At 43.5% G+C, this 25,717-nt stretch overlaps 1 protein-coding gene across 1 annotated transcript in view; it reads right to left on the reverse strand.

The window, feature by feature from the left end:
- The window catches only part of kcnh8 (potassium voltage-gated channel, subfamily H (eag-related), member 8), a gene marked incomplete at its 5' end in the record, with an annotated part of 132,819 nt that overhangs the window by 41,323 nt on the left and 65,779 nt on the right, over positions 1–25,717 (reverse strand). The window contains 3 exons of the mRNA XM_079522088.1: positions 12,772–13,021; positions 16,183–16,382; positions 18,691–18,909. Coding sequence (XP_079378214.1) covers positions 12,772–13,021; positions 16,183–16,382; positions 18,691–18,909 — 669 coding nt within the window. The remainder of the gene's footprint in view (positions 1–12,771; positions 13,022–16,182; positions 16,383–18,690; positions 18,910–25,717) is intronic.

Consider the following 25,717-nt stretch of genomic DNA (forward strand, 5'->3'; position numbering starts at 1 on the left):
CGCCAAAAACATTTATTTTGTAGTCACACTCAAAAGTGCCAAAACAAAAAGTGCGTCTCGTACTATCGCTGTACTGTAGGTTACATGCCCCAATCACCATGAAAACATCTGAGAACAGAATAGGATTAGTATTAATAAAGAAAAAGACAGAGGCACGCATGGCTTCCAACTGTTCATGTTTAAGCAGCAATGAAATATTCATCACGGGCCACGGCTATTTGTGAACTGAGAATGTTTCTCAGTTAGACAGAAGCTAATAGACAGCGAGTCGTGACTACACTACACACCTCTCTCTCTCTCTCTCTCTCTCTCTCTCTCTCTCTCTCTCTACTGTGTAACTGTATTATTGCCCCCCTTTACACACTCACTTTTTCTCCTCCAAACTATACTACCACTACTCTCTCTCTCTCTCTCTCTCTCTCTCTCTCTCTCTCTCTCTCTCTCTCTCTCTCTCTCTCTCTCTACTGTGTAACTGTATTATTGCCCACCTTTACACACTCACTTTTTCTCCTCCAAACTATACTACTACTACTCTCTCTCTCTCTCTCTCTCTCTCTCTCTCTCTCTCTCTACAGTGTAACTGTATTGCCCGTGCACCTTTACACACTCACTTTTTCTCCTCCAAACTATACTACTACTAATTTTACAATATAGCCACCAGTCTCATTTATACTTCCTGAGCTTTCTCTTTCCACTCCCTCTATTTTTTCGTCCTTTTTGTCTTCAGTTTTCAGCTTACACACAAACATACGCACGCACATTCTCTCTTGGCAGGAGGCTGTTGTCACAGGTCTCCTGCAAGGAGGCCGGTGGTATGACATGGTTCAGAGAGACAGAGGAGCACTTTTTTATCCCCCTCTCCGACACGACCAGTGTCAGCCTGACCTTCTGCACTGTCAGCATGGGTGAGCACGCACACACACACACACACACACACACACACACACACACACACACACACACACACACACACACACACACACACACAGACGGCGAGAGAGAGAGAGCTAGGCTATTTGCGCACCATGGCTGCCATGTGCTCAGGCGGGGGAAGAGTGAGGAGTATATATGCACACAGTGAGGGGAACGCACGCAACTACACCTGACATGTGAGTGGTTCTTTCGTGTTCCCTACAAGGCCACACACACAGCAACTGTCCACACACATCAATAAAACACCCACCCACCCATGGACACACACACACACACACACACACACACACACACACACACACACACACACACACACACACACACACACACACACACACACACACACACACACACACACACACGCCGACATAGAGGTTTATTGTAATATCATGTGCACTTGCCCAACGCCCTTGGTATGAACAATAGGCCCCCAACAACGGACACATGCAATACTGTAATGTACAACAAGCTGCAGATGACAAAGCCCACATGCACGATACTTCCTCAAGGTTCAAGGTTGTACTTTATTGTTACATCTTGTGTACAGGTACATAAGAGTACAACTTATTTTTGTTTGGCTTTCTTCAGACAGTGCAGCAGCATAGATAGCATAACATTCGAAACAACAAAAACACAGCAAGCACTCCTAGCAAGTTTTTAGAATGGAAAACAAGGGTCCGATTTGTTTTTAAAAGTTGCAGTGCACGTTATATTTATCAACTTTTTATTTTTTCCTTTCCTTTGTCATTGTTATTGTTGTAATGCAGCATTAGAGGAAATATAAAAAAAGGACACAAAAGATTTAGCCTAGTCCTTTTTTGAGTCATTAGTCATGTATTAGACTGTTTCCTTAGTTCCACCCACCCACCACTCCGCCATCCAACTTTGACAGGTCTCCCATTAACTTGAATGGGAATATCATGTATTTGTATTTGTGTTTGGAGCCAGCGCTTCAAAATCTCTTCCAAATCCATGTCAACAAGGCCTTCAGTATGCACTGGAAGAAAAAGATGTGGTGTGGTGTGGTGTGCTTTGCTTTTACTGTTGCAAACCATTATCACGCAAAAATAATAATAATCATGGCAAATAATGCAGAACTTATTTATTTCAGCAGGCTTAGAGAGCTGGAGAAAGGCCATTGGACGGGAACCCCTTTTGGTGTTTTAGATTGGACGTAGACTGTTTTTCGTCTGTGGTACTCAATTAGCTATTGAAAAATAGCAGATCTACAGGCTCATAGCGCTACGAGCTTGTAGATCTGCTATTTTAGAAAAATCGTGAAAATGTGTTGCAAATCTTTGAACATTATTCTTTCAGAGCGAACATTTTTAACTCAACATCATCTCACACTCAGCTTCTGGGGGGTCCCTGGAACAACACATTTTCAGATGGGGGTCCGCGGCCAAATACAGATAATTCTGGGGGTCCTTGACGTGAAAAATGTTGAGCACCACTGACATAGAAACATAGGTTTTTCAGAAAATGGGAACGGTTAACAATACAGTATAACCGATCTGTATGAAGACAGGATCGGCTCAGTGTCAGCTGGATATAGCGTGGGTGCATCACAGCAAGAGGAAGCAATAAGGGCATGCCTCTTAAAAATAATTGGTGCTGTGCCGTTTTTGGTAATAAGGCAGGGTTTAGCTCTCAGTTGCTCTCAATGTGAGAGAAATCTTGATCTCTTATGGTATAACCTACCTGGCATGAAGGCCCATTCCAGGTGGTTTGCAAGTTAAAAGCATGGTTACACGTCGAGAACTATTCAAAATGATTTCCTTAACGCCCTCCATTGGGAGAGATTGCTTACAAGGTCGGGAGCGTACCTATGTTCCCCATGTTCTATGTTCCCCACTTACCCCCGCAAAAAAGGTTCTATGTTCCCGCAGGGTTCTGTGTTCCCCACTCAACTAAAAAAGGTTCTATGTTCCCCATTTAGCTATAAAGGTTCTATGTTCCCCATTTTCCTCTAAAAAAAATAAGGTTCTTTGTTCCCCGCTCACCCAAAAATGCAGGAAATATTCATTTTGAATTTCAAATTATTAATATCATCTCTACACACAACCTTTGGGCGACCTAAGGGCACCCTGGTGGCCATAGACTAGACTAGAGCAGGGGTTTTCAACACTGAGTCCATTATTGTCTCCACCAGGCCGAACGAAGGCATATGGAGAGTGTATGTTTTGCGGATAGTGTTTGCCATTAACTGCATTTACATGGACGATATTTATATAAATAAATGTCACCCTCTTTTACATGCCCCAAAGTATTTAATCAGAATACAACTTCTGAAATGCAAAAGGTTGGTTTTGCCTGTTTTCTTTCTGTCAATTTTCAAAATAGACTCACATTGTGTTCTCGGCTATATTCATTCCTATATGGGGGCATTCCCATGTATGGGGATTAAGCTACTAATTTAGACGGAAGTTAATTAAAGTGGGTCATGTTTGCATGTTTGGAATTGTAACAGCGGAAATCAATAAAAGTCCAATCACTTCAACACCTGCAGTTATCCATGATCAGCGGTGTAGTGCTACTTTTAGATGTGAGGGAGTGCATCAATACTGCTATTCACTATTTACGGCTAATGTACAGTTGGAGGCCATCGATATTGTCCTTTTCTTTTTGCTGAGGTTTGCGTGATCTGCGCAAAAGGACAGTTAACCCATTTTGGGCGGGAACCCCTTTTGGTGTTTTAAACATCATGTTATAATTTAGCTATTGAAAAATAGCAGATCTACAAGCTCATAGCGCGCCACCGGGCGCGCGCTACGAGCTTTGTAGGTCTGCTATTTTTGAAAAATCGTGAAAATATTTATTTCAGAAAACTGGAGGATTTAGAAGGATTTTTTTTAAAATTTTGAGGTCAGGCCTAAATGGGTCAAATGATAAGGGACAATATCGGTGGCACCCAACTGTACCCCCGGAATATGAATGCTGGTGTTCAAGTGGTTGATCAATTGAGCAAAACCAAAATCCTATATTTATAAAGTTACCCCCAGCTCTCCTCCAACACACCCCTGCATATAATGATGGATGGCACTATAAGGCAGACAGATAACGGAACAATGCATTGTTGTTGACCGTGATTTGACCGTGATTTGGTTGTGCACGTGGAATTTATTGGCCTGTATGAGGTTTCAGTGACCGCTGGAGAAAATCTGGAAAGGGTGTATTTGCTACACCTCAAGTTTCACATCAGGCCAAGTGTATCTTGATGGGGTGGCAAACAGGCCTGCTAAATATTTAGGGGCACATAAGCCATCATTGAAGGATGTCCCACATTCACACATGTTCAGAATGAACTCCTTGTAACAAAACAGTTTTAATGCTGGGATTAAACGATCGTGTTTCAGGTTTCACTGCCGTGTTTTAAGTTACCTTTGAAGAGCCACTGTGCTGACCGCTGAGTTGCTTGTCATGAAAATCCACTTTAAAACGGTGTAATCACTTGTCGTAGTGAGCAGAACGGAGCAGGAAGCGCTCCGCACCGCTCCACCCCCACCATTGTAATGAATTGAGACTCAATTTCCCATAACCCTTTGCACGCCGGAGCGACGGACATTTTTGCAATGACGTCATCAAAGCGCGTCTCCTATCCCACTCTGTCCGGTGGATTGCCCGTATGACTTAAAACTGATTAAAACGCGGATTAAACAATGAAAACATAACTCGGGCAACTCGCGAACGGGAGGGAAAGTGTTCTACAGTCAATTAACTCGAGTAACTCGGGTTCAGTAGTCAAAGTGTTAAGATCAACCGCACCAATGCAATGCCTTGCAACTGCCATCCTACTATAAATGCACCATGTCTCTCTGTGTGTGTACATCTGTAATCCACGTAACTCGAGAACCGTTCGACACACACCTTCCACACCACCACAGGGAGTGCAGCGCCCGGCCTTGAGTCGTTGGGACACACCGTTGTCCAGAACAAGCACAAAAGCCAAAAGACAATAACGGATCTAAAGGATTTAGAACAGCTAGCAGTTGTAATAGACATTAGTTAGTAGCAGTACTTCCACGCTCTGCTTGCGCACAAGTAGGCCATGTATGGCCTACTTGTGTGCAATGCGCAAGTTGGCACCTCGATAAGAGTGCATTTCTAGTTGTCACTGTTGTCCTGCATTTTCCCATGAAGATAATTGTGTGCAAGTGTTGTTGCTGTTGTTGCTGTTTTTTATGAGACTGAAGACAAATTTCCACATTGTGGACAATAATTGAAACTAACTAACTAACTAACTAACTAACTAACTAACACATGGATATCCCTCTGGCAGTTGAAGCCAACTTGGTGCCTGCGAGCACCTGGTCACCCACTGGGCGTCAATGAGGTGCCCGCTGGGTATGTTCTAAAAATAGCATGTCACCAGTAGAGCATGGCCTAATTAGCCTAAATCGTCTGTTTTACACTAGACAATAACTAGTTCAACATTGCATATAAACTATTATGCATAATTTATAACTTTGAACATGCAGCCAGTCTGGGTCACAAGAGTTTAAAGTTGAACGCTAAAACTGGCAATTAAGGGCATGTGTACTGATAGGGATATTTCCATGAGAAATCACAGTGTTTATAAGATGTCACTTTAAGCTAGAATTAAAGTGACATTGCAGGCATACTATCAGTACATACTATCAGTACATGGAAAATTCCCTACAGAACAGTTCTCCAAAGTCCTTGATGTCGTGGATATATGCAGATTAGAGGAATGATTAGAGCAGGAAGGAATGATAATGATCAGAAAGCTGGGGCAAGTTCCATGAATGTTACTTGTTTTTATGTTCCTTTGTTGTGACTGCGGATGGAAATGTGCATCTTTGGCAAAACAGTGTTATGTAATGTTCATTAATATGCAGCGTCCCGTCTACATAAACAAATTGAATAAAGTAAAAGTAAATTGGTACATGATCCCAGAGTTCAATCCAGAATGCCTGAAGACACAACTAGCACAGATCAGAACCAGGGGGATATATCTTCAGATCAGAACCACAGAACCACAGATCAGAACCAAGGGGATATATCTTCAGGGGATATGAGGTACTTTGATCAAGTTGTCCCAGTGGCATTAGGTGAAGCGGAGAGATGTTTCAGTGGGCTCGAGCCATGGCTGTGTGCCATATTCATTCAAAAGTTCATATCCCTGGCCTGGGCCATGGCTCAGTGGTCCAGGCACCTTGGCTGGTAATCCAGTCTGGCAGTGTGCCGCGGGTTCGACTCCCAATCCCGACAGCCCTTACTGCATGTCTTCCCCCCATCTCTCTCCCCATGTCCTGTCAGCCTACTGTCTGTCCCTCCATAAAAACAATATAAAATAAAGGCGAAAGCCACAAAAAAAATACATTTAAAAAAAAAAGGAAAAGGAAAAGTTCATATCCACAGCGACAAAACCTTTATATGTTGAACAGGAAGGCATTTGAGGCAACAGAGGGATCTACTTGTGATTATTATTAATTTTTTTTAGTTTTTTGAGCAGGTGTTAGCGTCATGTCATTTCTGCCTTTGCATAACACAAAAGAAAGTTCAGGGGCATGTTCATACTGAAACATTTCTCCCTGTAATTGTATTTTAAAGGGCAACAATATACAAGGCAATAAGGACAAGATTGCCTTTTGATATTTTAGGCTACAGGTAATGTTGTAATGTGAAAGCTACTGTGTTCAAGGCCAGTGGTTCTCAACCTTTTCCGTTACCGAGACCCTCCAAAATATCATATTTGAACTGGGGACCCCCCCAAATAATCTTATTTGAGTTGAGGCATTACTTTAAATTTTACTATTCCTCTTCTTTATTATTTGACAATTTGGCCAATGTTTGTATAATAGTTTGTTGATTACTTTTGATGCGCTAATGGTCTTTTTTCATTTATTTTCTTTCATTTGCCTTTCTTTTTTTCCCCTTCTTTATTTGAGGTATTAAAGGTGTTAATTAATTAATATTAAGGGGGCACGGTGGCACAGTTGGTAGTGCTGTCGCCTCACAGTTAGAAGGTTCTGGGTTCGGGACGCTGTGGGTGCTGGTGGCGTGTTTCCTCCTCCGCGTCATCAGTGCCCATACCGAGGTGGGGTTGGCGAAAGGGCCTTTCTGTGTGGAGTTTGCATGCATGTTCTCCCCGTGTCCCCTAGGGTAGGTATACCCTCACAAAAACATGCAGTAATCCTGGTCTCTAAACTGCCTCCCCCTGGCCAGCCGGGGCGCCTGATGGAGGGGAAAGGAACTGGTTGGAATAACGTGTTCCTTCCACGCGCTACGTCCAACCAGGGAAACTCCCCCCTGTCAGGAGCAACTTGGACACTCAGGCATGAAGGAAGCATGAGTTCAAGTCCGTTGCTCTCCCCATGTCCCCCAGATATGGGGACTAATATGTCGACTAATACTATGATGAAAAATGTTCTTCGACTACCTTTTTTCACTGACGAAAACTAAATGAAAACTAAGCTATGATGACTAAAAGTAAGACTAAATATATTGACAATTTCGTCAACAAATAAAAACTAGACTTAGGAAGGGACTAGTGGACAAGAGATCCAGTATACGTAAAAGACAAGTCATTTTACACTTGGTTGCATGCTGAAAATAGCAGATCTACAAACTCACAACACGTCGCAGCGCAGCGCATTGTACGCTTGTACGCCAAAATACATTTTAGTATTCACAGTAGTAATCAACTGTATAGTCGACTAAAATCTTAAAACTAGACTAACACTAAGACATTCCAGGTGACTAAAACTAAATGAAAACTATTCAAGAGACTACGACTAAAACTAAAATCAAAATCTGCTGTCAAAATCAACACTGGGTGTAACACAGGGTTAGTATATAATAGGCAGCAGGGGACAGTTACTCTGAGGGTTCTTGGGTTGACGAGCTCTTTATTGTCCAGTGGATTCAGACTCGTACAGTTACACTAGTTGTCATGCCGTGGAATGAACCGATGTGAAAGTACAGACTGTATTGTATGGCATAGTTCCCCACCAGAGCAGTGTTATCAAAGGTCAGACAGCTGGACTTGGGGAGCGTTCGGAAATACCGCACCGGAGCGCACTCGCCTATTAGTGGTGGAAAAAGTACTCAAATGTTTTACTTAAGTAAAAGTATAAATGCTGCAACGTAGATGTACTGCGTTACAAGTCGTTACTTGAGTAAAAGTACAAAAGTATCGGCATCTAAATGTACTTAAAGTACTAAAAGTAAAAGTACTCATATTGCAGAATGTCCTATTTCACAAGTTCAAAATGTGTACAAAATATTTTGAAAATAGGCGATCTACAAGCTCACAATGCGTCGACATCGCGACGCATTGTGAGCTTGTAGATCGCCTATTTTCAAGTGGCCGAAATGTAGATGACAGAAGTGATTAATGTATGTTTACTAATCAAAATTATAATCTCCACAGTAACTAGTAACTAAATGTTTCAAATAATTGTAGTGGAGTAAAAGTTAAAAAAAATTGGCTCTGAGATGCAGTGGAGTAGAAGTAAAAGTATTGGAAATTGGAAATACTCAAGAAAAGTACAAATTACCTCAAAGTGTACTCAAGTACAATACCTTATGTAAATACACCACTGTAAATATCTGAGTCCCTATTGACAACCACCTGAAATTTGATGTGAATACTGAATTGTCCAAGAACAGCCAGCAGCAGATGACTTATAGAGTCTCACCTACTGTATCTCACCTATTTTATCTTGTTTAACGAATCCATGTATGTGGTGAGGCATCATAATTTGTTAACCTTGTTCCGAGGTCGGTAGATATACCATGAAAACCTGCAAAACCTGTCAGTCCGTCGGTCAGTCCGTCCGTCATGCCACCATATATGGCCGTCAGTCCGTCATGCCTCGCGATACGTCACGCCACCATATATGGCTGTCTCCATATATGAAGATCATGGCACTGACCTCATCAAACCCTGGATAGCCATACATGGAGAAGAATGGATCATCACCGAGATCTGCATATACAGTATGGAGCCAGCCAGCAACTCTACATCTGACCTCAAACCTCAAACCCTTAGATCTCCATATATGGAGCTGACCTGTTCTGACATTCCATATGTTGATCCACCCCCACCCGTCCTTCCTCTTCGATGTCTCCCTTTTGACCTGTCCATTCAAACTCTTGACGGGCCTGCCCCAAAGTTATTAGTGCAGCCATGCCCGGCAGCCGGCAAAAGCTAGAGTTCTCAACCGGTCCGAAAATGAAGGCCGGCCCTACCTGGGCCCTCATCAAACCCTGTACACTAAGACACTTCCCCCGCTGCCACCCATAGATCTCCATATATGGAGCTGACCTGTTCTGACATTCCATATGTTGATCTGACCTCATCAAACCCTGTACACTCAAGACACGTTCCAGTACAGAATTCATTCCATAGACGGATGTGTGCACACGACCTCGCCCTTTAGGGTGAGGTCGCTTCTCGCCCTCAGGGCGTCTTACTGGTAATATGTTATCCTCGTGTAAAGTGGAATCATATTATGTGGTCAAAAAGGTACATAGTATGAAGCCTACACTTTATCGGTGCCACTAGCATTAGTGGATTTAAATGCATCTGTTGTGTTCTTTTTAATGGAACCGATATAAAAACGTACTTACTACATATCCATTACACTTTATTGGTTTATGTTATGTGTTTTGCATTATTCTGTGAAGCACTTTCTTTAAAAAAAAATGTAAAGCTTTTTCTTCTGTGCCGTAGACACTGATCGTGTGTGTTGTAGTGTAGCCTGTTTTTATCTTATCTTTTTATCTTGTTGTTTTAATGTGTTTGTGTTTTTTGTACTGCTGCAAAACAAACAAAACAACAAAACATTGATTTAGTTTATTTTTGACAATGGGTTCCCAGATTTCCTATCTTGGGACAAATAAACGTCACCTTGACCTTGATGGTGCAACCAAAAGGTCTCTTATCTTATTTACAGGCCTTGTTGTTATAGCAAAACCTGTACATAATCTATATATACTTTTTCCACACACACACACACACACACACACACACACACACACACACACACACACACACACACACACACACACAGCTGCTACAATGTATTTGTAACCACGCTGAATCACACATGTTTGTTCTTCTCCCTAAAGTTTCCATAAAGGTCACTTGAAAGTTACGTTTGAGAAACTTATATAATTATGAATGTACGGTATGACAACAGCGAGCACGCCCCCAGCTCCCACAGCGTCCCCAGCGGGAATCGAAACCAGGACCTTCTAGCTGTGAGGCGACAGCGCTACCGACTCTGCCACCGTGCCCCCTACAGAAAAACATTGTTAAATAGAATAAAAAAGTATAGATCTTCACCACGCAGTGCCTCTAGGCCCTGTGATTCCAGATAAGACAGTCAGTCGGACAATATTGTTGAAACAACATTGTACAAAGTTTGACACGCTCGGTAACAATAGGCTTCATCAGCTCTGGCCTTCAGGACATCATATTGCTGCTTTGGAGATAATTCAGAACAATGGAGCTCCACTGGACGTGCTGCACACAGAGCTTTATCATAGAACGTGCCAAACGGGGGTACGTATGCCAGAAAATAGAATAGAACAAAAGGACCTCTTGCTTCCTCTATACCCCAGTGCATGGTTCTCCTACTGGGGCAGACGCAGACCCCCATTTTTGAAAAGATTTGCTGCCACGGACACCATAAGAGTAAGTAGTAAGTAATTAGATTATAGGTACGGAATTCTACAACTGTCTATACTGTAGGTGGGAAGAGAGATCTGATGATTTGAACGATGATTAGTCTACATTACATTCAATAACACACAGAACGCACAGAATACAAAACTCTGATGTTGGCATTTAAAGCAACCAAAGGTATGGCTCCCCCATATCTTGCCAGCATGATTGAACCCTACAAACCCTCCCGCGCACTCAGATCAGCCAACGCAGGGAAGCTGGAAGTACCCTCACTAAAAACGGCGGGACAACGCTCCACACGTCCCAAACTCTTCTCCCTTCTGGCCCCAAAACTGTGGAATGCACTTCCCGTTGCAATCAGAACTGCAGCATCACTCCCGATCTTCCGCCGTAGTCTGAAAACCCACCTTTTCAGACTCCATCATGGCCCATAGCACTTACCCTACCCCCCTTAGACAGCACTTCTTAGACTTATATAGCATTTGAAACAGACTTATAGCATGTCATGTAGACAGCACAATAAGTGCATTGTATGTAGTCATAGCACTTCATAGTATATAGTGTATAGTAGTCATAGCACTTCATAGTATATATGTACAGCATAGTATAGCATATATGTGTAGTTTATATGTATAGTGTCATTATATAGATATGTTCTAGTTATAGTTTATATGTATAGTGTCATTATATAGATATGTTCTAGTCACGTTCTTAGCTTACGCATGTTTCGCGATAAATGCTTTTTTACATATGTGATGTATTCCCATGCTTTTTGTTCTTGCTTATTGTAAGTCGCTCTGGATTAAGAGCGTCTGCTAAATGCCTAAATTGTAAATTGTAAATTGTAAATAACATTGTATTACCTTATAGCTGGTGAAATTATAGTGACATTATTAACCACGTTCAACCTGGCGTCACTATTATTTTGGGCATGTCATACTGTGTGCTAGTTTAGAAGAGGAAAGAAAAGCAAATATGGCAGATCTACAAGCTCAGACCACTGGTCTATTCCCTGTCTCCTCCCTAATTACATTCACACACACATTCACACACCGATGCCAGAGGAAACCATGCATGGAAGGCACCAACCAGCACATCGGTAGCAATTAGGGCTTCAGACACTTCGACACTAACTCTGGGGGAGCCCACAGGGATCGAACTGGGGAACCTTGTGGTTCCCATCCGGTCACTCTACCCCTGAGCCACCCCAACCCCCCCTCCCAGACATTGACACAGAACCCAGCTTTGGCAGCCAACTCGCTGGTCTAATAATCAAACAATACATCATGATTTCAAATCCTGCTGCTACCACTGTTTTTCCAACAACCATGGACTACCTTTTTACTATATTTTTTTCCCAACAACGTTTTTGGGAGGTTAGGGTTAGGTTTAGTAGGCATCGTTTTTGTGAGGTTATGGTTAGGTTAAAGGAGCATTCAGTGATTTGGGTGATTTGGAAAAAAACCCGGTCCACCCGGTAACAAGATGTGCACATGCACACGCTCTACAGTGGGGGAAGTACAACAGACCAACAGCACGTGCACCAAGGCCCGCCCCACTCGATCATGATTGGAGGAAGGCCCCTCTCATCCTGATTGGATGAAGGCTTTGCCACCCAAAGCCCAAACCGAAACTAGGGTTTTTTGACCCCAGGGGCTCACTGGGGACAGGGAGGAACTCCTTATATGGTCAGCACACTTTATAGTAGGGAGGATTATCCAAAAAATAAGAAAAAATAAGTGATATTTGAATTCAGTGAAATCACTGAATATACCTTTAAGGTTAGGTTTAATAGGCATAGTTTTTGTGAGGTTAGGGTTACATTTACTGATTTACTTGCATGCGGTCAAGATGACCACAGCAGAGAGCGCTCCCTATCCCACTGACAACCAATCACTAAAGGCTCATACATAGTCTGGATTTTCGGTGGTTAGGTAACCACCGAACTACAACATGACGTCATGAGCCGCGGTGAAGAGCAAACCACCGCCACCGCCCCAGCCATTCTCTCTGTTTTTACTCACCACCGCTCAATGTTATTTCAGCTCCGGTGGTCAGCTCACCACCGGAGCGGTGGTCACCTCACCACCGAAAATCCAGACTATGAATGAGCCTTAAGCCGATTTTTGGACTTGGCCACCTATGAACACAACACGTTTGCGTACGGTGAGGTACGTTACCCAGTATGGCCAGCACCATGCCGTCCCTCAGCACCTCCATGGAGCCGGAGCAGACGAAGAAGATGGCCTGCAGCGCGTCGCCCTGCCTCATGAGGTACTCGCCGGGCGCGCAGAAGGACGTCTTGATGTGCAGCGACAGCGAGCGCAGACAGCCGCGGCTGGCCGAGGCGAACAACGACAGCTCCAGGATCTCCTTGTTGAGGTGCATGGTGATGTCAGAGCGCAGCTCGTCCGGGAAGTCCTTCAGCAGCTGAGGGACGCACGCACGCAGTCACGCACGCAGTCACGCACGCACGCACACACGCACGCACGCACGCACGCACGCACGCACGCACGCACGCACGCACGCACGCACGCACGCACACACACACGCGCACAATCACACATCAAAATAATTCTTCTAACTCTTGAGAGCGTAAAATGAAACCAAATGGACTCGTAAGGGTTGGTTTCATTTTACGCTCTCAAGAGTTAATTCATTCAATTCAAGAGTCATTTTCATTTTTCACTCTCAATAGTTAAATATCCACAACGGGTTACCATTACCAACTCTCCATCATTTAGCTAGGGACCACCTGGAACCCCCTAAAGGACCACTGGTGGTCCCCGGACCACTGATTAAAAATCACTGCTATAGAACCTCGCATGATCATTTTCTTTATATCTCTGCTGTCGGGAGGAAACCACCTATAACTCCAAAATGTTAATTTTTCTGAAAATGAAAAATATACATTTTTCAGAAAATGAAGAAAACCTTATATATTTTTTAAACAAAGCAATACCGCCCCATCAAATTACTTGCATGAGAGGGGGAGAGGTGGTGGAGTTAGTTGCTTTAGCAGACAGTTTGAGGGTCCAATGGAGTTAAGAGGTTTTGTCCGGAGCGCTTTTTAATACTTTCCATTGGTTCAATATTCCCGAAGCAACACACAGACATAAAGGGTGTTCAATAGCACTGATTTATGCAAATGTATGTCCCGACAGCAACGAATTATGCTTCTATGCTCTGTGATTGAAGAACTGGAAGTAGTGATTCCATTCACTTGTGTATGAGAAAAAGGTTGTGCTGTTTTTTGCTGTTTTGGCATTTAACTAGCTGTGGTTATTTTAGGTCATCATATTCGTATTGTATGTTGTCAAACCATTATTGTTCTGAGCACTGAATTGCTTTGTCGGCTAATGGCTCCCATGCTGTTACAGCTATTAGCTAATCCATTAACGTCTCTATAATCCCCCAAGATGAGTCAGGGAGGGCAGACACCTGATACCACGCAAAAAATAATGAGCCACTGCATTAAATTGTTTGAACAGGCACACACGCATACACACACACGCATACACACGATCACATTATGCAACCAAATGGGCACATGGCACAGACGAGCCGTATACAAACACCTCTTTTGTTTTTCACTCTTGCGTGCTTCCTATTGTCTGTCTGCCTGTCTCCCTTTCACATGTACATACACACATATGTGTATGACGTACACAATCATACTGTACAGTACACACAAGAACACAAAATCTCAAACCACATCAGCACAGTCCTACCTAATCATACCAGTCACATCAGTCAGTCATTCAGTCAGTCGGTCAGTCAGTCAGTCAAACAAGGGACTAAATTAATTTCGCTCCTATGCTACCAAAATGTGGAACGCCCTACCAACAGTCATTAAGACCTGTGAATCCCTTCCTTGACTCCTTCAAAACCGCTCTCAAAGAGCACCTACGGACGGGACGGCTGCAATTCGAAACTGGCCCCCGTAAATAAAGTCTGAGTCCCCCCCACCACCCCCTTTTCGACTTACTGTGTATGCTTTTCCCTTTCCCCTTATTTCCTGTCAGTCAGTCAGTCAGTCAGTCAGTCAGTCAGTCAGTCAGTCAGTCTTTAATGCAACAAACATCCAGAGCTTGCCATGTTGAGTCGATAAACGAGCCATCAGAGTTGGGCTGACATTCATCAACGTGACCATCTATTATTCATTAATCCATTAGTCACCCCGTCTAACTACTGGGCGGGGCCAGACAGAATACCTGCCATTAACCCATTCTGGACGGGAACCCCTTTTGCTTCATGTTATAGCTATTGAAAAAGAGCAGATCTACAAGCTCATAGCGTGGCACTCGGTGGAACCCGTCTGGGTGTTGAGAGAGTGTAGGCGGGTGTCGCTCCTTGTTCCAGCTCTATGTGATATGGCTCTTTCAGTTCACCCAGCCCATGAAACACAGCTGGATATGCTGCCTTGAATTCGGTTCCAGGCTGTCTCTGTGACTTCATCAGCCCTGTGTACTAGTCCCATGGCCTCTATAGCTGGTAGGCCCAACAGCGGTTGTGTCAGTCCTGCCACAACATAGACATGTTGGTCTGTATAGAGGCCTTTTGCCATCATTTTGGCCTGGAAACAGACTTTTACATTCAGTGGATTGCGACCTGGTCCAAACAGCCGCTTGAGCGGTCTTTCCAGCTTGCCATCTCGTGCTGGTTTAAAGACACCTTCTGGTATGGAAGTGCGCTCCTGTGTCGATTTTAAAGTTTGGCTTCCCCGTTCAGCCTTACTTTTTCCATCCATGGCCTTGTAGTTTGTGTTTGCACTTCACCTAAAAAGGCATAGTCCTCCTGATCCTCATCAGCAACTGACTGGCATTCAGTGACTGTGTGTGCACAGCTTTACCTTTGAAACAGGCTACAGCACAATGTCCTATTTTGTGACACTTTCGACATTCTACATCCTTATCAGGACAGTCTGGGTCCATTTGTAACTGTGCTGACAGCCTCCTGTCATTTATACCAACCACAATTCGGTCTCTTATTAGCTCTTCCTTTAGCACTCCATAGCTACAATGTTCAGCTAACTTGTGCACAGCTGTGATGAATGCTTCTATCTGCTTCTTTTTCATTTAATCCAGATGCCACATTAAATCTCTCAAACCTTCTGATCCATTCTGACGGATTTGAGAAATAAATTGCAGGATGTGACATTTGTATAGCTTATACTGTATGCCTTAGTGTTAGTCTAGTTTTAGTCGACTAATGCAATGCGATTTTAGTTGACTAAATCTACAGACAGTTGTTTTTTGTCGACCAAAATAAAAAAAATTGGGCCTTGATGCCGTCGTTGATGCCTTGATGCCGTCAATTTTACACTTGCTGAAAATAGCCGATCTACAAGCTCACAACAGCTTGTGAGCTAGTAGATCTGCTATTGTCAGCATGCAAACAAGTGTGAAATACTGGATCTCTTGTCCACTTGTCCCTTCCTAACATTTTGTCTAGTTTTAATTTGTTGACGAAATTGTCTTAGTCATCATAGCTTAGTTTTCATTCAGTTTCTTTTTAGTTTTTCGTCAGTGGAAAAAGGTTGTCGAGGAACTTTTTTTTGTCATAGTTTTAGTCAACAGAATCAACAATACCTCATTGGCGTCGATGCCGTTGTTGACGGACCAGGTGGTTTGGAAGTACTCCAGCATGCGCTGCTTCAGGGTCTGGGGTAGGTGGTGCACCCGGATGAAGTCCTTGATGTCTTTGGTTCGGGTGTGGTACAGGGACCAGCGTGAGTACATCCTCTGGATGATGGCCGTCACGTTACCAAACACCAGCGCGTGCATCAGCGCTGAATGCCATGGCAGGAAGGAGAGAGAGAGAGAGAGAGAGAGAGAGAGAGAGAGAGAGTGGGGATTAAGTGAGGAGGAATGGTGGATGAGTGGATACAGAGAGTGGGAAATAAACATGGGATGTCTGGATACTAGGTGGTCTTATACAATTTTCTTTCTACAAAACCTTAATTTGTTCCTATGACATTAAAGGTGTTTTGTTTTTTGTTAAAAATGCGTGCCAAATAGCTCTACTCTATATTCTGATAGTGATCATTGCCATGTTTATGTATATAATAATAATGCATATAATAATTCAATAATATGGGGTCTCCTTGTCTCTACAAGTCTTTATATACGGAATACATATTCAGGTGGGGATACCAATTTCATCCAATTAGGAGAGAGAACACGTAGAAGATATGTGTGAAGTGAAATGAGAAGACAAAATTGGAACTGGAACACTATAACATTGAAGCTGTTTGTGGCTGTTCTCTCTCTTAATTGGATACAATTGGAATTGTGACTAAAATGTATTTTTGGTTTACTAAAGAGCTGGAGAGATGGGGAGAACTCTATACTGAACAAACCTTTATAGCAATGTAATCATTGCTATAGCACCTAACAGGATATGCTTTAACTTTGTAATTGAAAGAAATCTCTTTTTATATATCACTTACACATCCTTTAAATGTACATATGTGACCGTTTCTGACCGAGGCTAAGCCATTGAACTTTTTTCATATCATGTAAAAGCAGGGAATCGTAGCTTCAAATTGGTTGTTCAGTTTGACCCACCAGTTTTGGAGATATGGCTTATAGAGTAATGTCTTTACAGAAAACAGCGATTTGAGAAAACAGGCTTGAAAGGTTCACTTCTATGGACTCTAACATTACGTACACCTAGCTACATGTTTAAGCATTTAGGCTATTTCATTTTTACATGTCGATTTCAGCTCTGACATTTATTTCAGACATGCTCTAGTTACTAGAGTATATGAAGTATCTAGTACTGTATGTGAAGAGTCTGCCTATGCTATTAACTCATTTTGGATAAAAAAAACAAAAAAATAAACAGTTTTTCTCCTCTCCTGAACGCTGACGCCAGTTGATGCCATGACTGTCTCTGTATCAAAAAGAGTCACATATGTTTACGATGTTGTATAGTAGTTCGTACTGTGCAGGGGGAGGGGGTCAAATGATCCCACAGCCCAGCAAGCCCACGCCGTGGTGGTCGTTTAATAATTATTTAAAACCATGGAAATATATTTTCACAAATATACCTATAAGTGTCAAAGATACAGTACATTTCCGAGAGACATTTTCTGCCCATTTCTTAAATGCACCTCTTCGTAGATGTTTCCCCCCTGTGCAGTAGCCTGTATATTTGAAACAGTACGGCAGAATGATAGTGGAAGGGAAGTGTATTTGCTCCATAACTCACTTTTATAGGACAATAATCAAATTCCTTTCCCAATGTCCTCAACTGTATACGTGTGTATGAGTTTGTGTGTTAATGTCTGTGCGCACATGCGCGTGCACGAGTGCACGAGTGTACGAGTGCGTGTGTGCATGCGTGCGTGTGTGCGTGCGTGCGTGCGTGCGTGCGTGCGTGCGTGCGTGCGTGCGTGCGTGCGTGCGTGCGTGTGTGTGTGTGCACGCACGTGCGTGCGCACACATGTCTGTCTGGAGCTGAATTTGCCCACAGGCACCCAGGGACATTCAGCATTTAGGGAGAGTCCACTGGGAGCACCCTGCCACTGTGACCTCTTTATCCCCAAAACCAAACCCGGTTTACACATCCAGTTAGAACCGCATCAATCCCGCTTTGCAGTCTTTCATAATATCACATTGACCAGTAGTTGCACTGTGCGTGCGTGCGTGCGTGCGTGCGTGCGTGCGTGCGTGCGTGCGTGCGTGCGTGCGCGCGTGCGCGTGTGAATGTCCGTTCATCCTTATATATCGTTGCTCTCGGGAGGAAACCCCCTAACTCCAATTTTGAGGTTTTTGATTTGTTTTTTGCTTAAATTAGTGCTATTGAACACCCTTTATGTCTGTGTGTTAGTTCAAAAAATATTAAACCAATGGAAAGTAGTAAAAAGCGCTTGGGACAAGATCAAACAGCTAACTCCACCACCTCTCCCCCTCTCATGGAAGTAATTGACAATATATAAAGTCACAACACCAACTTTGATGAGGCAGTATTGCTTTGTTTTAAAAATGTGTTTTTCTTCATTTCCTGAAAAATGTACTGCGTGCTTATGCACACACAGACTGACTTTCATAAACAGACAGCGTGCGTGCGTGTGTGCGTCCAGCTGTTCCCACCTCCTATCAGCATGGTGCAGATGGAGAAGATCTTCTCAGCGTCGGTGTTGGCCGACACGTTGCCGAAGCCCACGCTGGTCAGGCTGCTGAGGGTGAAGTAGAGTGAGGCGATGTACACGCTGCGGATGGACGGACCCCCGCCCACCGCCCCCGTCCCGTTGGAGATGCCCAGGGAGTCGTAGGGAGACTCCAGACGCTTGCCCAGCTCATGGAGCCATCCTGTGTTATGCATGCAGTAGAGCGGGAGTGAGGGATGGACGGGCGGGACGGACAGGAAGAGAGACAGACAGAAAGGACAGATTGACATTCATGTGCTTGTTTTACTATAGAGAAGTGTGCTCATCTCTGCAGCTGGCTGTGTAGTTTAATTGTACGGCAGACCCATACTTACACACCAAACTTTTCAGAAGCCTCTCAGAATGCAATATGACAGTGGTTTTCAACCAGTGGTCCGGGGACCACCAGTGGTCCTTGAGGGGGTTCCAGGTGGTCCCCAGCTAAATGATGGAGAGTTGTTTGGTAAACAATTCTTTAACTCTCGTACAATGAAACCAAAAGGACCCTTACGGGAACCTTTGGTTTCATTTAGAGAGTTACATTATTGTTAAAATGACTTTGTTTACAAGAAGTTTATACAATTAGAGAATGTACCTGTAGAAGAATTCTTATTTTTATCAACGTTTGCCTGTTATCTCTCCTAATGGTACCAGCATCAATACAGCATGGAATTGTGGACATACACCCATCCAACGACAACAGAATATTCTTTAGTTTTGGGTCTGAGAGGCTAAATGTCATCAAATGGTGGTCCGCGTGGCTCAAATGCCCATTAAATAATGGACCTTGATATGAAAAGGGTTGAAAACCACTGCAATATGGGAAATCTGTTAGGCCTACTCGACTCTGACTCCAGAGCGAATGTGTACCAAGTTGTGGGGAGTTGTGTCTTGAGTCTTTAGGTGTAAACCTGTTTTACAGTCGCTAGAAGCGACCTAGTCATGATTGGCTGCCTCCTAAGCCAGGGTACTCCCGAAATTATTTTGGGGGGTCCCGAAATTATATATTAATAAATGTTTTGTTTTTTTTGCGTAACTGAATGGTTGGAAAATGGAAATTGAGAGTTTACATAGTACACATAGTGCATGCATAAACTGTCCTTAATGATTATATCTGGTTTCAGTAACTATTTATGGGTTATTGTACAGCGGTTGTGTCGGTCGTGTTTTTGGGTCCCCAGCCAAAAAACGTTGAGAACCCCTGTCCTAAGCAGTGGTGTAAAGTAACTAAGTGCATTTACTTAAGTACTGTAAAGTACAATTTTGAGGTATTTGTACTTTACTTGAGTATGTCACAAAGCATTGGCGGCGTCATGGCGGCGCGAGTCCCGGGGGAACATGCGGCAGACAGAGAAGAATGGTAATTGGGCAGAAGTCCCTCACTGCCAGCCGACTCCAGGCAACGCAGCGCCCGGGTGTTAAGAGTGGCGTAATTGGGATACAATGCATTAGCCCCCTCCCTGACGTAGCTATATGCTGCGCCGGAGACGCCGAAACAAAAAAATCATTCTCTGACTCCCGGGCTTAGTAATTGGCAGAAGAAGAAATATTCCGCGTCCTTCTCAGGAACCCTGCAGTCAATGCTGACCCAGAACCAGTTTGGTCGTCGATGGGCAGTAATTGCAGATGGAGCGCACGCTTGTCGATACTGACCAGAGATCAGCCCTGGGGGCCTCATTACATGTGGCGGTCCTGGAGGCTGAGATAGGCCTCAGGGCTCCATCATTAATTACAATGACAACAATGCCATTCTTGACGCAGTCAATCACACACACGCACGCACGCACGCACACGCGTGTGCACGTGCACACACACACACACACACACACACACACACACACACACACACACACACACCAACCCAACATCTTTGACCCCTCATTTGAAAAGTGTGTTTTTATTTTATTAATTTTATTTTTTATATAATTCATTTTGTTCCTCTTTTGTAATGTCTGATGTGAAGGAATGTGTTGCTTTTGTCTTTCTTGAGGTGCTAATAAATTGGTGGCTGTAAGCCTATAGTTTCGAGACAATTCACACGTTAAACTGACAATAGACCTGCTGAAGTGTGCTAGGCACACTATTACGTACATTAGTAGGCTATTCAAACTGGTGTCTACTGTCTACAACTGCAATTCAAGGTAACATTCCTTCTTGCATTGAAGAGGAGACCACGATTTAACAACGCAATAGCTGTATAAAATAAAAACACTTAGTGTGCCCCCTCGAAATTTTCGACTGACCCCTTAGTAATTTATTTCATCCTGGAGCCGGGCCGGCCCTGACACACACGCAAACACACAAACACACAAATACACAAATGAGCGCACGCACGCAGTTGTTGATATCGTGCTTCATAGCCCGTTTATTTCACAAGAAGAGACTCTTATTAGGAATCAATGGGATCGACACAGAAATCATCACTGCAATTAAGCTGCTGAAACATAATGTTTCACAGACGAGTCAATAGTGTTTTAATCCAACAGTAGCACGCCAACAGTACCTGTGTAGTGTGTGTATGCGTACCGATACTCTTTAGCAGTGGTTTTCAAGGCCCATTATTTATTCTGCATTTGAGCCATGCACCACCATTTGATGAGATGTAGCCTCTCAGTTGTAGTAAGACTTTTAATATTTTGATGTCGTGGGATAAGATTTTGTCCACAATTGACAATTCCATGCTATATTGATGTGGCTATATAGTCTATAGATAACAGGCAAACGATCAAAATAACAATTATTCTACATTCTCTAATTGTGTGAACTTGTACATTCAGGAATTCAGATGTTTAACAATAATTTAACTCTCAAGAGTTAAATATCTACAAGGGTCCATTTGGTTACAACTCTCCATCATTTATCTGGGGTCCCCTGGAACCCTGTCAAGGACCACTGGTGGTCCCCGGACCACTGGTTGAAAACCACTGCTCTATAGCCTATAGCAGGGGTTCTCAGCGTTTTTGGCTGGGGACTCCTGGGGACTCCTGGGGACTCCTGGGGACCCCTGGGGAATCCTGGGGACTCCAGAAAATGCTTTGGCCATGTCTCGCGAGCCCCGCCCCGCCCCCCTCCACAACCCCAATACAAATTGACCGCTACAATAACCTTAATAATAGAGAAAATACATCATAAATACATACTGAAACCAGATGTAATCATTAATCAAAGTTTATGCATGCACTATGTGTACTATGTAAACTCTAAATTTCCATGCATTTCCCAGCCATTCAGCTGCAAAACATATTATTTTTTTTATAATTTGGGGACCCCCCAAAATAATTCCGGGACCCCCCGAGGGGTCGCAACCCCCAGGTTGAGAACCCCTGGCCTATAGGATAGGGATGAACTTTATTGATCAACAAATTCCACCAGGCACAATCACTCATGGGGGGAGAGCCAGGATGGTTGACGCCCATTTTACTAATTCCCTCCCTGCACAGAGATTAATTAATTTCAAGTAACCAAACTTTTTTGTGAACAAGATACACTTGTCCTCTCCCATTACCCGCAGTGTTTTTTTAATTTTGGTGAAACGAGTCGGACGCAATCGGCAAGTAAAATGATCTCGCGCTCACTTCCGCACAGCGCTTTTGGCAGGACGAAAGCTGCATAGGGGCAGGGCGAAAGGCACCCTCACATAAATCGTCCTAAATAAAGCTATTAAGTCTATTCTGGCATCTAACGCTCATTTATGCTTCAATACAGCCTACAACAAAATTAAAAGTGCCTATAGCCTACATAGGCCAGTGGTGGGGGTCCGTAGACTACATGGGGGTCCGTAGACTAATGCATGTCAAACTGGGGGTCCTTGAAATGAAATGGGTTGAGAATCACTACTATAGAGCAGGGGTTCTCAACGTTTTTGGCCGGGGACCCCCGGAAATGCTTTGGCAATGTCTCGGGACCCCCGCCCCGCCCCCTCCCGACCCCCAATACAAATTGACTGCTACAATAACCTTAAACCATTTTGGGCGGGAACCCCTTTTGGTGTTTTAAGCATTGTTATAATTTAGCTATTGAAAAATAGCAGATCTACAAGCTCATAGCGCGCCACCGAGTGGCGCGCTACGAGCTTGTAGGTCTGCTATTTTTGAAAAATTGTGAAAATAAAATAATTTTTGGGACCCCCTAAAATAATTTGGCGACCCCCCGAGGGGTCGCGACCCACGGGTTGAGAATCACTGCTATAGAGCTGTAAAAATAAATCTTCTCTGGCATATGAAATCACTGCTAAAGTTTGGGAACCACTAACATAGGCAATGCGTAAAGGCGCAAGGATGCGGCTTTCGTCCTGTCCTCGTCTGTTGTTATGTTTTGCTAGCTAGCTCAAAGGCTTTTTCAATGGAATCTTCGCCTGGGGTTAGCATACAGATTAGCCTAACAGATGAAATCCATTAACAATCGTCAGCAAATAAATACATCCGTACAAAACAGAAAACACTCAAATAGGCGATTTTGTTGTTACAGCGTGCAAAAACACAAAAGAGTCTGTATCTCGGTCAATCTTGGGCAGAAATGGAAAAAAGATTGTCTGCAGGGCTTTCGCGCGATGTGGAATCGAATGACTTCACCGGAAATACGTGTCGAAAAAGTGTTGCATGGTATCCAGTCCGACGTGAAACCGTCCTACCCCACCAGCTGTCCTGGCTCTCCCTACATATACAAAATAAAGGAATGTACTGTATGCAGTCCAAAATGTCTCAACTTCTTTTAGGCTATACCTGGTGAGTGAAAGAGAATCACAAATCTTCACTACAGTACAGTATGTCATTATATATCTCCTCGTATCACCTTCAGATCTTCAACTCTAGTCTGTATTTGACTATATTTCTCTGTTGGGATCGATACAGAAAGGAGATCCGAGCCCTCAGAAAATGTGGAGGAGAGGAGAGTTAAAACAAAGTTTATTCTATAAAGAATGCATGTTTTGACAGGTTAAGGTCAGGGCGAGAACAGAAGACCTTGAAGTCCTAAACCGGTTGGCATTTTTTAGAGAATAAACTTAGTTTCAAGAGGAGGAGGAAAAACAAGAGGCCAACCGGGTGCTGCTCACGGGAGATTGAAAACGCCTTGAATATGTATGGTGCTCCTATATAGACTTTAAAAAAAGAAAATGAGATCCAGGCACTCTGCAAAGAAATGTGGAGGAGAGGAAGTGTTCTTCATGATGAAGACTGTGAGAAACCTCTCTTTTATGGAATAAACTTTGTGTAAAATTTCACTTTTTGTCCTCCCCATTGTTTGAGTGCTCGGATCTCCTTTTCCTTTTTCTTGTTTTAAACTTTGTGTTAACTTTACCTCCTCTAGATATATTATTCCCGCTGATCCTAGAAGCACCTTCAACAAACTTTGAAGACATTTTTTTTTTTAATGTTTTTTTTTTGGGTGGCTTTCGCCTTTATTTTATATATTTTATGGAGGGACAGACAGTAGGCTGACAGGAAATGGGGAGAGAGATGGGGGGGAAGACATGCAGTAAAGGCCGTCGGGATCGGGAGTCGAACCCGCGGCACACTGCCAGACTGGATTACCAGCCAAGGTGCCTGGACCACTGAGCCATGGCCCAGGCCTTTGAAGACATTTTTGAGGGGCACCAGCCCGTCCTATATGCCCATGCAGCTTTGTCTGTTTGTGTGAATTTTAACGTTGATTTGATTGGCTGATCACCTCATAGCGATGATTTGATTGGCTGAGCAGAGTACATATATTGAGGATAAAAAGTGAGGGCAGAAATTGTGATTGGCCGGAATGTGTTTTTTATCTCCCGGTTGGCCACCGGTTGGCCTCTGTGTTTTTTCTCTACAGATTCTCTTATGTTACTCTTTTTCAAATCCACAATTTATTTTAAGGGTCACTTTTCGCCTACTATTATCAATGATAGATTCGGTGAGGTGGATTCATTTATAGATGATGCATCGTTTTGCAGTTGTGCTGTGAGCTTGTAGCCTTTTCTGACGACCAGGACTGTATTTACCACCGGGCTATAGGGTGGACTGCAGCCCCGGGGCTTTTATTTTTATTTTTTCAATCCAATTCAAGTGAGATTTGTCGCGTGGCTTGGCACGTGGCCGTAAGGGCCTGGGGGGCCTAAAAATATACTCTAGCCCATGGGGGCCTCAACTCCTATATATAAATCCTATAAATCTCAGCTTCTTCTCCGCAACGGTAGAGTCTGTTCTCCTATACGGCAGTGAATGCTGGACCCTGAAGCCAACCCTGCAGAAGTCTCTAGGGTGCTACACCAGAATGCTGCATGCAGTATACTTAAAGGACCACTTCACCACTTTTCAACATCTCTTCATATAATTGGTCCTCACTAATGTTCATGATAAAACACCACAATTTTGTCCTACTCAATCTGTGTCTCATAGGAGGGCTTTGGGCAGTTCGGACAACGTCCACCAGTGACATCATCATTAGGCAGATTTTTTTTTAAACAAGATTTGTTTTAAAATATATTTAGATTTGTATTATCGTGAGAACGATGGCTTCAACTTTTGCATTGCAACTTTTCAGGACTAGAAAGCCTGCCGTTTCTATTAGCTTGGATTCACCATCGATGATGTCACTGGTGGACGGGTTTCTGAACTGCCCACAGCCTTCCTATGAGACACAGACTGAGTAGAAAAAAATGGTGCCATTTGATCATGAACATTAGTTAGGACCAATTATAGGAAGAGATGTTGAAAAGTGGTACTTTAACATCAGCAAGAGTACAAATGTGTCCGTTTTCGTTTTTTTCATGTCATGTGAAAGCAGGGAATCATTAGCCTCGCGTTGCGATACTAATATACCACTGCGCTGGGCTGCGAAATCCGCCTCGGGGCATATGCATATGCAATAGGGGCGGGTTTAGTGTGGCTGCGCCAGGCTAGGGAATCATAGCTTCAAATTGACCCGTTAGGGTCCATTTGGTTTCATTTGTACACTCAGAGTTACAGACCTATAAGAGTCCATTTGGTTCCTAACTA

This window comes from Electrona antarctica (assembly GCF_951216825.1).
Source record: "Electrona antarctica genome assembly, chromosome: 15".
In the NCBI taxonomy this organism is placed as follows: domain Eukaryota; kingdom Metazoa; phylum Chordata; class Actinopteri; order Myctophiformes; family Myctophidae; genus Electrona; species Electrona antarctica.